Source organism: Ictidomys tridecemlineatus, chromosome 8, assembly GCF_052094955.1.
Source record: "Ictidomys tridecemlineatus isolate mIctTri1 chromosome 8, mIctTri1.hap1, whole genome shotgun sequence".
Classification (NCBI taxonomy): domain Eukaryota; kingdom Metazoa; phylum Chordata; class Mammalia; order Rodentia; family Sciuridae; genus Ictidomys; species Ictidomys tridecemlineatus.
In genome coordinates, this window is record NC_135484.1 from 143,419,063 (window position 1) to 143,433,627 (window position 14,565).

Below are 14,565 nucleotides of genomic sequence, written 5' to 3' on the forward strand. Positions count from 1 at the left end.
GAGGAGAGTAGAGCCCACTGAGAGTTTTCCTGACAGCCCAAAGCACCCTCCCTCTTAAGCATAACTTCATGACTGACATTAGAACAGCCATAAAATCTGATGTCCCAAAGTCAAGGAAGCTGCTGTTCCAAGACTGCCTTCCCTATAACAATTTAAGAAAAGCCTAAAGAACAGGAGCAGAGGCTCCAAGCACAGACTTCCTTTATTCCTGCCATGCCTCAGCACTACACAGACTTTCCAGAGGCAGAGACGGTCAGGGGAACAGAACTGGATTTCCAGGAACACTGAAAATGGCTCAAACTTAATTTTGCATTATGGGCACATTATCTTTTTCTTTAAGGGCATGAGTTAATTTTTAACTCCTTAATGGTCAATAAATTTTTGACCCTATCGAAAAAATAAGGTAGTCCTATTATCTGTGAAACTCAAAAGATTTCACAAACCAAATTATGCTTAGTCACATGAAAAATTCAATGTGTTTCAATGGTTAAAAGTACTAGAAATAAAGCCAAATTTCATTTTGAAATAAGAATGTATGTGCAAAGCTACTGCTATTCTTTCTGATCAATGTCTTAATATTGCATTCTATTAAAAAACAGTGACTTGAAAATTATTAGTCTAGTTTAAGGGTGCTCCAATTTATTATTCTAATAAGTTTAATATGTGCATATTTTGTTCATGAACACCTCCATTACAAACAACACTTTTTCCTTGTAGGTCCCATTTTCTATACATACAAAATGGAAACAGATTTTTGTATATTTAATATGTTTAAGTAAATATGTGCATATTACAGTTTGAGCATCCTTATCCAAAATCCAAAATTAAATCTGAAATTTTTAAGCACTGACATGAGGAACACAGATGGAACATTCCACACCTCACCTAATGTAATAGGTCACAGTTAATACACAGTTGCACTAAAAATATTACAATTACTTTCAGGTTGTACATATGAGGAACACATGAAACACGAATTAATTTCATGTTTAGACTCGGATTCCATCCCCAAGATATCTCATTATTTATATGCAAATATTCCAAAATCTAAAAAAATACAAAATACTTCTGGTCCTAAGCATTTCAGATAAAGGACATCTAACCTGTGTGTTTGTGTGTATGTATGTATATGTATGTATTACATATATATAAATACATATGCATATAATATGTATTTATAATACACATATACATATGTGAGCATTTTATTTTTTATATATTTATATATTTACATATATGTGTATGTACATATATGTATGTAAAATCCATAAATATCTGTCTATTCTTGTAATTCATTGGGAGGAAACTACACAGAGAAGTCACAGTGATTCTCCCAAAGTACTTTGTTAATTTATATAAGTATAGTTAGGCTGGCTAATGGCTAGAATATATGGAATAGTAGAAACGGTGTCATTTTTAGATCTGAAGGTTAAGACCTGGTTTTGCTACCCACAGTATGTGTACCTCTGAACAAATCATTTAGTTTTTTAAAAAAATATTTTTCCCTTAGTTGTTGATAGATCTTTATTTATTTATATGTGGTGCTGAGAATCAAATCCAGTGTCTCACACATGCAAGGCCAGGGCGCTACTGCTGAGCCACAATCTCAGCCCTCATTTAGCTTTTTTGAAACTCAATTTTCTTAATTGTAAAGGAGATATTTTGATACAGCATTTGTTTTCTTGTAATGGAAGCTTCAAAAGAGTGAATGTGCACAAAAAATGCATTGAAAATATTTAACTGATTAATATAAAATGAGATATTTAAGATATAACTAATGCTAAAAATTACTATAAATACATATAAAGTAAAAATTATTCTGCAAATTTATGTATCACATCTTTGGTTACATTGAGACTTTTTCGTTTTAGTAAGAACTTAATGCTATAATTATAGATTTCATGATGTAAAAATAACATAATCTGGCCCCTTCAACAAATTATACCATGAAATGCAAACTTAAGTATGGAAATACATGTTTTAATTTTGTAAGAATTTATAATAAAATTACAGATTTCATCATTTGAATATAATTATATAACCTGGCTCCTTCCACAAATATGACTGAAGTGTAAACATAGTTGTAGGAGTATATGCACTTTCTCTTTTACTAAAAGTTACACTGGCACATGTGCATTAATGAAGCAGCTATGTTACTGAAACGTGTCTAAGCTGAATCATGATTATAATAAAATAAAATTGACTGCCTCAAGAGTGTCTGCAATTTGAAGGAACTACACAGTATCTTTGCAAAGCCAATGTTCAGTTCTCAAACCACCATGGGGGATGTGAAGAGAACAGCAGTGCAGCAAGACAGGAGAGCTGGCATTCAGCTTCTCAGCCAAAAGAGCTTAGCACTTCCTCCCTGCCAGGCAACAACCTGGGTGCTTGAGATACACTACTGAACAAAACTCTGGCCTCAGGAAATTTGCATTCAGGTAAGAAATAAACAATTTGATAAATAAAAACATAGATGGAGGCTGGAATTGCAGCTTAGCGATAAAGCACCTGCCTAGCATGTGTGAGGCAATGGGTTGGATCCTTAGTGCCACATAAAAATAAATAAAGGTATAGTGTCCATCTACAACTAAAAAATCAAAAAAATAAAAATAAAAAACCACAAGTGGTTCAAGTGTATGTAAATGAGTAACCTGATGAGCAGCATAATCAGGGCAGGTCTGACTGTGAAAGGATTAAGACAAACATCCAGCTCTCTGGGGGGAAAAGCCATGCAGCCAAGGGAGGTAAAAAGGGGCACAGGTCCCTTGGGATTTTAACAATCTTTTAGAAAAGAACACCCAGTTAGCAGGTAGGTAACGAGTGTCTCAGAAGGACTTGATCAAGGGAATAGATCTAGTAAATACTAAAGCCAGGTCTAGACACTGGGTGTGCCGACTCTTGGTCCAGTGTCTGTTTTCTGTTTTGTGCCTTCATTCACCAGGCAAAGAGGACAGTGCTGTTTCTTATAAAGTATGTAGGGTGTCATCACTGTTGTGATATTCATTGTTATTATTAGTTCTATTATGCCTCTTGGAAGATAATAAAATTTCAATAAACAATTTCATTTTTCCTTTTGTGGCTTATTTTTATCCTTTTCTTGGGTGGATCATTTTAATACCAGATTATCATATTCAGTATTCTTCTTTGGATATTTCATAAAGGAAAGAGGTTAAGCATAGGAATAAGCTATGAAACAGAACCCATTTTATAATTTCACATGAAAAGGGCTAAGTAAAGAATAGAATGTAGAGTTCAGTGATTTATATAGAGAACTACATTTTCAATAGAGGCAGAAATTTAAAACAGACAATAAAATTGGACACCTGTAGAAAAGGTAAAAATGACAGAAAGAGCTGAAAAGAATGAATTTTTGAAAAAGAATATTAAGAATTTTAGGACAATAAACAACATAAAAGAAAAGAGAACAAGAATCAGATTTCAGACACAGTAGACTGAAGAGCTGGTGGAATTACTGTCAATGAGAGGGAACAGAGAGGAGGGTCTGAAAGATGAGTAGCTTCCTCTGTGCAATGCTGGGTTTAGGTGGCAGTGAGGCTCTCCCCAGTGGAAAGGGCCTAGCAGATAACATGTAAGTTTGAAGGATGTGTGCTATTTAGGGTGTCTTGTGCAACACAGCAGCCTCTAAATACATGTACCTACTGAGCAACTGAAATGTGGCTAGTCTGAATTGCTCTGTGCTATAGGAATAAATACACACCAGATTTTGAAGATTTTTTTATGGAAAAAACAAGTAAAATATGTTATCAACCTTTTTACATTGATACTTGTATTGAGTGGGTTAAATAAAATACATCATTAATTCTACTAGTCTTAGGGCTGGGTTGTGGCTCAGTGGTAGAGAGCTCACCTAGCACTGGTGAGGCACTGGGTTCGATCCTCAGCACCATAGAAAAAAATTAATTCTACTAGTCTTTTTTTTTAATGTTACTACTAGAAAATTACATGTGGTTTACATTATGTTCCTATTGTACAGTGTTGATGCAGAACAATGTTTAAGATATATATTAAAATTACATAAAGGACAGAGAAATATGAAATAGATAAGAGATACCATCTAGTGTCTCAATCAAAAACAGATACACAAAAAATAAGAACACATTTTAAAAGTATTAACTGAGCACCCTAAGCGCTATGCTTGACACAAAGTACATCTTATTTGTTCCTCCCAGCCTTATGAAAAAATATTATCATCTTTCATAGAAGAAAATACTGAGATCCAAGGTCACAGTGAAATATTGGTATTGAGATGCAAACCCATGAATGACACCAGATCTCAAGTTCTAAAACAAGTTATTCTCTCCAGTTATTAAACAGTTTAATTACAGCCTTTGAAAATCTAACAATTCTTAAAAATGGTTCCTTATCAGAGTCAGATATTAACTGGTAATGCCCTAATTTGAGAAGAAAATACAAATGTGTTTGTACCAGGGACTGAAATCAGGGGCACTCAACCACTGAGCCACATCCCATGCCTTATTTTGTACTTTTTATTTAGAAACATTGTCTCACTGAGTTGCTTAGTGCCTTGCTTTTACTGAGGGTAGCAATCCTCCTGCCTCAGCCTCCCAAGCAGCTGGGATTACAAACATACCCCACAACATCCGGCAAAGTGTTACTTTTGAATTATGATGAGCTACTTCTGTTGGCATACTTTCATCATGTTGAGTCACCAAATAAGTCTCCACCAAAACTTGTTTCCCTTTATCAGCATTTACTCCTAAAAGTTCCACCTGCCAATTTAAATGGTACATACCTAACTGTACAATGAAGATGGGTTATTGGCACTACCTTGAAGAGGAGAACCCTGTTTTCTGAGTATAACTTGAGATATGAAATGCATGTGCTTAAATTTTCAGCAGTCCCTTTCAGACTCTTGACAGCACCTGAACTGCCCAAACTGACTAAAATGTTTTGAAGGAAGCTAGGTTAAATTGCAACCATTTGCTAAAGATTCAAAAATTAAGCCTACCCAACTGGATACTTTAAAATGAATCTTATACTTCTTGAAAATGCTACACTTTGAAGGGATAGAAAAAGACTTGATATTTTGACCAGAATCCTTACAGTAAAATCTCCAACAAATATCAATTAGAACCAAAGAATAAGGTATCTTTCATTTATGTTGGGTTATTTGGCTTTGATTTCAAAAACAGGCTTGTCTTCCCTTCCTTTTCACCTTTAATTTCTATCACCTATCTGGACAAGATGGTTAACACAGAACAACCAACCTGTATGAGGTCACAATTTAAAAAACATCATTTTCAAGTTTGCTCCTCTAAATTTCATTAAGCAGTTGGTCTCCAATTATAACAACATACTCCCTAGATTAAGAACAAACCATGTTATATAGCTCTTATTGGAATTCAAAAGGGTTTCTCTCACTGACCCACTATATATAAACTCAACCCCCAATCTTTCTCCCTCCCTGCCCCATTATTATTATTTGTGTGTGTGTGTGTGTGTGTGTGTGTGTTTGGCGCTGCAGAGTGAACCCATGGCTTTGTGCATGTGAGGCAAGCACTCTACCAACTGGGCTATATATCCCCAACCCCCTGCCCCATTTTTTAAGTGAGATAATCTGGATTCAGATACATTACTGAAAAATGCCTACCAAAAGAAGTAGCAGCACAACTGTATAGGATAAAATTTAGAAGAGCCTACCCTTGATTCTGGCTGTTAGATTAATTCTCACAACTTTTTCATTCAGTTAAGGAGATACCCTTGAATTTGTTCCCTTATTCAAGTAATCTCCTACTTATACTTTGGAACAAAGGAGAGAGCCAATCAACCCTAAAATACCTGTCTATTCTGATGCCAAGATGTCAAGAGCATGAAGTGACAGACCAGGAATAAGAGATGACCACCTATACTCTTACCATTGAGGGTCACAAAATTGAATCCCCACTGTCCAAGAATATCTACCTCTTCCCAAACATCACTAGAGACTCTCATCATCACAATGTCAATGGGATAATCCTCGAAGTGATTACCCAGTCGTTACAAAGTGAATGCTGCTTCCCAGTTTTGCATGAACAGAAAGTATTTTGATTTACTGGGATTAATTTTTTTAAAAATACTTCTTGAACACCTACTGTGTGCCCAGCACTGGTGGTTTGTGTGTGTGTGTGTGTGTGTGTGTGAGAGAGAGAGAGAGAGATAGGAAAAAAAAATGGTCTTCCTGAAACTTAGATGTTGGTGGAGATGCTCAATAAACAAGAAACAAAACATACAGGATGCTAAACAATAAATGAAGACAAAAATGAAGCAGGTAAACAAAATATGAACATGGTGGGAAAGGTGGAAATTTCAGAAAAAAAGTGATCGGACTTCACATACAATCAAGTGGCACTTGTGTGCCTGAAACAGTAGCGGGGGCAAAACCTCGGGCTGATGAGGGTCAGGTGGAGTAGGGAAAAGGAGATTAGTGAATTTTAACAAGCCCTCAAGTGGAGGGAGGCGAAGGCAGAAAATGGACCTCGGAAGACAAATGTGGATTTCACATTTTGCCAAGGGCTGTTCTTCCGTGCGAAGCACAGCACCATTTCTCTTTTTGTATCCAGAGAACCGGGCTGGGCTGCTAAAACTCTCGGGCAGGCCGCTGGACGCCGGGACCCCCTCCCTCTCCAGGAGACGAGCTCCCGGCGGAGGAGCCAGCGTTACCAACGGGCCGGGCGGGGTCCCCCGGGCAGGGCCCCCCGACACTCACCCCAAAGCACCCGACGCCGGCCGGGGAGGGCGGCCGCGCAGACACGCCCCCGGGTGCAGGCGAGAAGGGCGCAGGGTTTCAACCGTTAGGGCCCCGACCCGAGAACCTCCCGAGGCAGCGTGGGTCCCGCGCGCGGGAAAAGCGGTCCTCGGTCCCGGTGGGCGAGAGCGGGCGGGCGGGCGCGGCCGGGTCCTCGGCGTCCGCGTGCATGCAACAGGGGGCTGGACGCGAGTGGGCGCCTCGAGGTCCCGGGGAGCGACCTCGACAAAGTTTCTGTGACCACAGGCCCCGCTCCGGCCCGCGCGCCCCCGCCCAAACGTCCACCGCCCCCTCCCCAGGCCCGCCCGCGCGGACCCGGCCGGGCGCCGCCAACAGCCGCGGATTCTAGCGGTCGAACCCCCAGCGCCCGCGCCGCCGGTGCCCGCCGAGTGCGCGGGCGGAGGAGAGAAAGGAAGCGCGGCCCGAGGGGCGGCGCGCGGCCCGCACTCACCATGCTGCGCGGCGATGCGCTGTCCAGGGTAGCCGGCGTCCCTCTGCCGGCGCTCGCTCGGCGCCCGCTCCTCTTACCCCAACCCGCGCCCACGCCCGGCGCGCGCACGCCGCCCGCGCCTCCACGCCCCCTCGGGCTCGCGCCGCTGCCGCGCGGCGCGCCCTACTCAGGGCCGTTTCGCCCGCGCCCCGCCCCGCCCCGCCCAGCGAGCCGCGGGGGCCTCGCGGGCGGCGCCGCCAGGAGGGCGCGCGGGGACACGCGGGCGCGCCAGGCGGCGGACCCTCTGCCTCGTGCGCCTCCTGCCGGTCGGGCGGAGATTTGCAGGCTCAGCTGGCGCCATTTGTGCGCGGCTGCTGCAGGATCGCGGAGCCCGTCGAGGACCCACCTGCAGCCCCCGGATGAAAGCCACAGTCGCGAGAACCCACCGTGGGGAGGAGAGCCTATCGCTTCTTCTTTAAGGCTGGCTAAATGTTTTAAAGCACGCGTTAAGGGGGATTGGCTCTTGCTCCCGCAGGTCTGGCACGTCCTCCAAAATCTTAGCCCCAGGGCTTCTCTGCCAGTGATCTCCACTGTTAGTGGTTCAACTCTGCGAACCGAATATGTGGAATCTGAGGCCCTGGGGTTTTTATTGTGTGTGAGTGTGGGCACGCTAAAGGAAAGACCTAGAGAAAGGTAAACTTGGGTTACTTGACCTTTCATTCTTTGGGGCCATAAGAATGTGTACTTGCTTTTTTAGATAGCGCCCAAAGTCCGACGTGTGTTTGGTAGTTGAGAATGCCACACGCTCCAGAATGTGCACGGAGGTGACATACATTTCATGTTCCACACCTGACGCAGGACTTGTTTGCAGAATTTTGTAAAGTAGCAAAGTGAGTAACTACAGGTTCCCCGGCTGAGTCTTAACTCTTGCATAATCACTCCTTGTTTTAGAGTTTCCCTTAGTTGGAGCGATAAACGTCAAGTAGATATTTGTCAATAAGAAATGGATGACTTTATGACCATAAACAGGTATATATTTGCTAAGACTCAGAAATCTCAAGACTCACCTCTGCCACATATTGGTTGTGGGTTATTGGGCTCTGTGCTCCAGTTTCCTCCTCTATGAGAATAAAATAGCACTTACACTATATAATATTAGGATGAAATTAATAGGAGTAAAACTCTAGGAAAATGTCCAATGCAAAAAAATACTAGTTATTGACTTGATGACAGTGAAAATCAAAAAGTAATACTATATTTAGTCCAGGCATATTTTATAAGAAGTGTCCAGGGAGCCAAAATCAAACATTCAAAATGAGTCCAGTTATTCATTTTGTTCATTCAACAAATATTGAGGCATTGTAGTTGGAGCTGGTAATGCATTGATGAGCAAACCCCCAACACATACTCTACAGTTAGGATTTTAGATAGTGATTCTTAGACTTTACTGTGTATAAATAGCTACAGAGGGTGTCTGATTCAATACAGATACCCCAGGAGTCCAGGTGGTCTCAGGTACAGATCAGAAACATGGATTTTTCACAAACCACAAATGATGCTGATGCAGGAAGGTGGTCCATGGACTATCTTTTGAGAAACATAATACTATCATCTACTCAAGGGAAGTTTTAGTCGATTTTTCTAACAATGTAAGGGGACACCCCCCCCCCACACACACACACCCACACTGGGATTGAACTAAGGACCTCACCAAAAAAAAAAAAAAAAGTTAAGTGACATAAACCTCCAAGCACTCTGCTGCTGTTTACTTGCAAGAATCTTGATTGATGTCACCTATACCTTACAAGGCACACCACATTAGAATGTGGAAGGAACTCTTAAACTTTGAATTTACTCTATTACCATTACCTATTTAGCCTGATGATTATTATTTTGCCTTTATTACCTAAAAACATGTCAACCTACAGGGCAAGAAGGAAGTCTAAAAAGTCATCTATATTTCTTAAACTACTATTTTATGGTTTCCCCCATTACTACAATAAAGAAACACAAGAGACAGCAAGTGTCGGAGGGTATTTTTTCCCACCACTGTTCATTAAATAGAGAAAGGAAGCAGTTTTACTTATATAAACAGAATTGGGAAAGTGTCTTAACTAGATATAACAGGGAAAGGTCTTAAGTAGACATAATATGAATTCCCACCTATTTATCAATATGAAGGTTTTAATATGCCATCACTAATATAACTTTATAATACTTCTTTCTTATTATTTATTCTCTTCTATTTGTATATAAAAGCTAGAATCTGCTGGTATTTCTTAGCTGATATTGAATGTGTATACAATAACATAATTATAGCTTCATCATGTGCTATGATATAAAGTCATAATTAATATAAGAATCTTAAACCTAAAAAAAAGATCAGACTCTATTTTTATCTCTTTAAATTTTATATTTTCTCATGTACATGTTATATTTTACAGGTGAATAAACTATCTCAGATAAGTTAGAGAAGGCTGACAACTGCTAGGTGATTGTCTTAAAGCCCAGATCGCTTGAATCCTGGGCCAGTATTCTTATCATCTCAATTGCCATCCGTACTAGTCTTCTAGCTCTCTTCAAAATTATGAAGGAGGAAAACTGATTTTTGTGAGTCTGGTCCTTTTTTTGCATGGTTCTCTTCTGAAGCATCTCTTCTTTTGACATCTAGCATGGTGTTTTTGTTGTTTATTTTAGTGGTACTGAGGATGAACCGAGGGTCCTGTACATGCTAGGGACATGCTTTACCACAAAACTTAGGAAAATCCTTATTAATGACTTATTATGACTTTAAACCTATCTATCACTTTTTTTCAAAGTATTTGTATTTTTAGTGTAATAGTAGAAGCAAATTCCAGAAATCAAATCCCCTCCTTGGCCACATATTCTACTCTAAGTAAGTTCTGCACCTAAGAGTTTAGAAATGAAAAATAATTATAAGACAAAGCATATACCCTGACAAAGCCACACTGACACAACTGAGTTACCTCCAACAGATTTATCACATCCTTCTCTCAATATTGTCAGGACTAAGGGTTTATGAAAAAGCAATATCTAAACATATTGCTCATTTGGTTGGAATGGAGTAACAAGTAGACAATTATAATATCATATCCATCAGATTTTTTTAAATTATGTTTATTCGTTCATTTAAAAATATCATACTGAGTACGGTGATCTAGTAAAATATTCTAGAGCAGGAGTTGGCAAACTGCAGTTATAGGACAAATCCCATTGCCTGTCTTTGTTTATAAAGTTTTATTAGAACACAACCATGCCCATCTGTTTTCCTACTATGCATGGCTGCTTTGGTACTACAATAGCCCTGTTGCCTAGTTGTGACAGAAACTATACGGTCCACAAAACTTGTAATATTTTTTATTTGACCCTTAACAAAAAACATAGGTGAATCTCTCTAGAACTTAGATGATATATCTATGGCCTTGAACAATATTGATAGGTCTCCCTCCTTTTATAAAGATTAGACTTTAATGGGAAGAAAGAAGACAACATGATTCTAAATGGAGACGTGTCAGAAAGAAATAATACGACAGAGAGTGACTTGCGGAGTAGAATGGTCAGGAAAGGCCTCACTGATTAGATGATGTCTGAGTCGAGAACTAATGATGAAAACAAGCCAGGCAGAAGGGCATGAAGAGACCAGGGTGGGGGTCCTTGATGAGCAGGTGGGCTTTCTTAAGGAGCAGAAAGGGGCCAGAGATATGTGAGTCAGGAGTTGTAATGACACACCCTCCGACCCACTCCTGTAGATTAAGATCTGTGTGTCTGTTGACACCACCGTGGTTAGCCTGAGCCCCTAGACCTAAGCTTTGAGAATCTCAGCTCCAAGAGCCTCATCCTGGTTGGACATTCTCACATGATTTCTACAGCTGCAGCCACCTCAGTTTAAAACCCAAAACACCTGGTTGGACCATTATTTTGTTCTCCTTTCATCTTTTTATTACACTCATTTAACTGTCTTTTTCCTCTACACGTTCATTCACTTTACCATATTATCTTTCATAGATGCTGTTTTACTTGAATCTGTTAAAATTTGATATTCTTTTTTAAAAGATCATTTTGTACATGACTAGTAGCCTGGGCATCAAGTGGGACAGCCTCCTTCACAAGAAAGGGGAGGGCCCATAATTCCTCAACGTGACCCACAATAGCCTTTCCAACACACACCATGCACGGGCTGTTCCTTTCTCGGGTGTCTTGTCCGTCTGAGATTAACTCGGTATAGTAGTTCCCTGGTCTACTTTTACTGTGTATTTATTCTATTTATTCTCCACCAAACTTAAAGCTTAAAAATTGTTTTAGTCAGCCCCTTTTTTTGCCACTGTGACCAAAAGACCCAACAAAAACAATTTTAGAGGAGGAAAAGTTTATTGGGCACTCATGATTTCAGAGGTCTTAGTCCATGGATGGCCGACTCCACTGTTCTGAGCCCAAGGTGAGGCAGAATATCATGGCAGAAGGGTGTGGTAGAGGAAGGAAGCTCAGGACACAAAGAAGCAGAGAACCCCTCTCACCAAGAACAAAATATGTACTCCAGAGGCATGCCCTCCAATGACCCACCTCCTCCAGTGACACTCTACCTGCCTACAGTTAATAACTATTTAATTCCTATTGGGGGATTACTGCACTGATTAGGTTGAAACTCTCATAACCCGATCATTTCATCTCTAAATTTTTGTTGCATTGTCTCACAACATAAAGCTTTTGTGGGACACCTCAGATCTACACCATAACATTCTATACCTAGCCCCCAAAAGCACATTCCCATCTTACAATGCAAAATATATTTAGTCTATTCCAAAAGTCCCCATAATCTTAACAGTTTTTGCATTGCCCCAGCGTTCAAGTTCAAAGTCTCCCCTGATGCACAAGGCAAACTCTCAGCGTGAGCCTCTGTAAAAATCAAAAGCAAGTTACATATACCCCATATACAAAGGCACAGAGAAAACATTTTCATTTCAAAAGGAATATATAGGGGCATAGAAAGAAGGGATGGGGCCAAAGCAAATCTGAAATCCAGCTGGGAAAACAAATTCTGTAGCTTCACATCCAGCCTCTGGGGCTCAGGGCATTGTGATGTTCTCTCTAAAGGGCTTGTGGTGGCTCTGTCCCTATGGCTTTGCTGGTTATAGCCCACTCCTGGCTTATTTCTGTTCAATTCCTGCAACTTCCCTTGGCACATATCCCATGTTACTATCATCTCTTAATCTTGGGGGTCTCCACTGCAGCTTCAGCCTCCTCCTTCCATCTCCATGCATTATCCTCCCAGAGGCATCCCACAGGGACTCTGACCCTACTGCACTTTGGCATCACAGAACTTCCTTTGAAATCTCAATGGAAGCCTCCGTGACCCGCTAATTTCAGCATCCTGCAATCATCCTGCAGGTCCAGTACCATGCGGTTGATGCCAGTATCTGCCACCATCACAAGTAGTTACCAAAACTCTAGGAACCATGGCTGCAGCAGCCTCTGAGTGCCTCAGCAGCTGAGCCTGGTGAAACAACTTGCCAGGACCCCTGTACAAGCCGGGTGCCCCCATGGTCTCTTCTCAAAGGAATTTTCCATCCTTGAGTCTGAGAGGCTGTGGTCTTGCCAATTCCTGCAATGTCCTCAAGCCACATTTTTGGTATTTAGTGGATTCCCATTTGTGTATAGAGAGTCGAGAAAACTGCCAAGTCGTAAAGCAAAGTGTCTGTAATGTCTTTAACAACCACACCTTCCTTAGCCCCAGCTTTACTTACAATTTTATGGCCAAACTTCAAATTTTTCAAATCTTTCTGCTCTTTGTTTCTGCTCCTGATTATCACTGTAAACTTGACTAAAAGTCACCAGCAAATCCATGCCAATACCTGAAGGCTATGCTGTCTAGCAATTTCTTCTGCCAGGTTAAGAAGTCCACCATCTAGCAGGGTGTGGTGACACACACCTGTAATCTCAGCAACTTGGGAGGCTGAAGCAGGAGGGTCGCAAGTTCAAAGCCAGCCTCAGCAACTTAGCAGGGCCCTAAGCAACTCAGTGAGCTGGGGATGTGGTTCAGTGGTTGAGGACCCCTGATGTGGCTCAATCCCTAGTACCCCACCTCACCCCCAATAAAGAAGAAGAACAACAACAACTTTATGGTATTTGCCAGTAAATGGATAGATCTGGATTCTATAATGCTAAGGGAAATAAGCCAATCCCCCCCCCCAAAAAAAGGTCAAATATTTTCTCTGATATGTGGATGTTAACCCACAAAGGGAGGGAAAAGAATAGAAGTTCAGTGGATTAGACAAAGGGGCATAAAGGAGACTCAATAGGAAAGACAGTGAAATGAATATGACATAACTTTTGCATGTACCTACATGATTACACCACAGTGAATCTCACCATCGTGTACATCCACAAGACTGGGATTCTGATTAGTAATAAGATATATTCCATGCTTGTATGAATATCAAAATAGATTCTACTGTCATGAATAACTGGAAAGAACCCTACCCTACAAAAAAAGAAGTCCATCACCTTTGAATTCAGCCTCACAAAAAGACTCAGGAAATGAGCAAAATGTAGACAATTTCTGAGCCAGAATGTAACATGAATGGACTTTTGTCCAATTTCCACCAGAGTCATTCTTCTCTGAAATCTCATGAATCCTACTCTTCATAGACCTGTTAGAATTCTGGTCTTCGGAGCTCCCACCAGCATTGCCCATTAAGCTCTGCTTACAATAACCTAAAACTTTTCCAGGTTGCATCTCTAAATGTCTCCTAATTCCTCCCACAAATTCCAAAAAGCTCCAAAACTTCTGAACAATTAGATCAGTTTATCCACAGCAGTGGCCGTGTTCCTGGTACCAATTTCTGTTTTAGTCAACTTTTCACCACTGTGACCAAAAGGACTGACAAAAAACAATTTTAGAGGAGGAAAGTATATTTGGGGCTCATGGTTTCAGAGGTCTCAGTCCATAGACAACTGATTCCATTCCTCAGGGCTTGAAGGGAGGCATAACATTATGGCAGCAAGTGTATGGCTGTGGAAAGCAGCTCAGGACATGACACTAGGAAGCAGAGAGAGTGTTTACCCTCACCACATCAAAATTAAACCCCAAAGGCATAGCCCCAGAGACCCACCACTTCCTTCCATACCCTAACTGCCTATAGCTTCAGCCCTGTTAATACCTATCAGCAGATTCATGCAATGATTACATTTAGCTTCTGGTAACCTAATCATTTCACCTCTAAATTTTCTTGCTCTGTCTCGCATGAGCGTTTGGGGGACATCTAAAATTTAAATCATAACAAAAATCAACTGAATGCTTATAAAACCCTGCCATTCACAAGGGGTGGAAAGCAGGGAGGAAGGGGGGAAA

At 41.0% G+C, this 14,565-nt stretch overlaps 1 protein-coding gene across 1 annotated transcript in view; it reads right to left on the reverse strand.

The window, feature by feature from the left end:
* The window catches only part of Elovl2 (ELOVL fatty acid elongase 2), a 48,692-nt gene extending 41,346 nt beyond the window's left edge, over positions 1–7,346 (reverse strand). Inside the window, exon 1 of the mRNA XM_078020538.1 lies at positions 7,218–7,346. Within this exon, the coding sequence (XP_077876664.1) occupies positions 7,218–7,220 (3 nt within the window). The 5' untranslated portion in view covers positions 7,221–7,346. The remainder of the gene's footprint in view (positions 1–7,217) is intronic.
* Between the last annotated feature and the right edge of the window lie 7,219 nt (positions 7,347–14,565).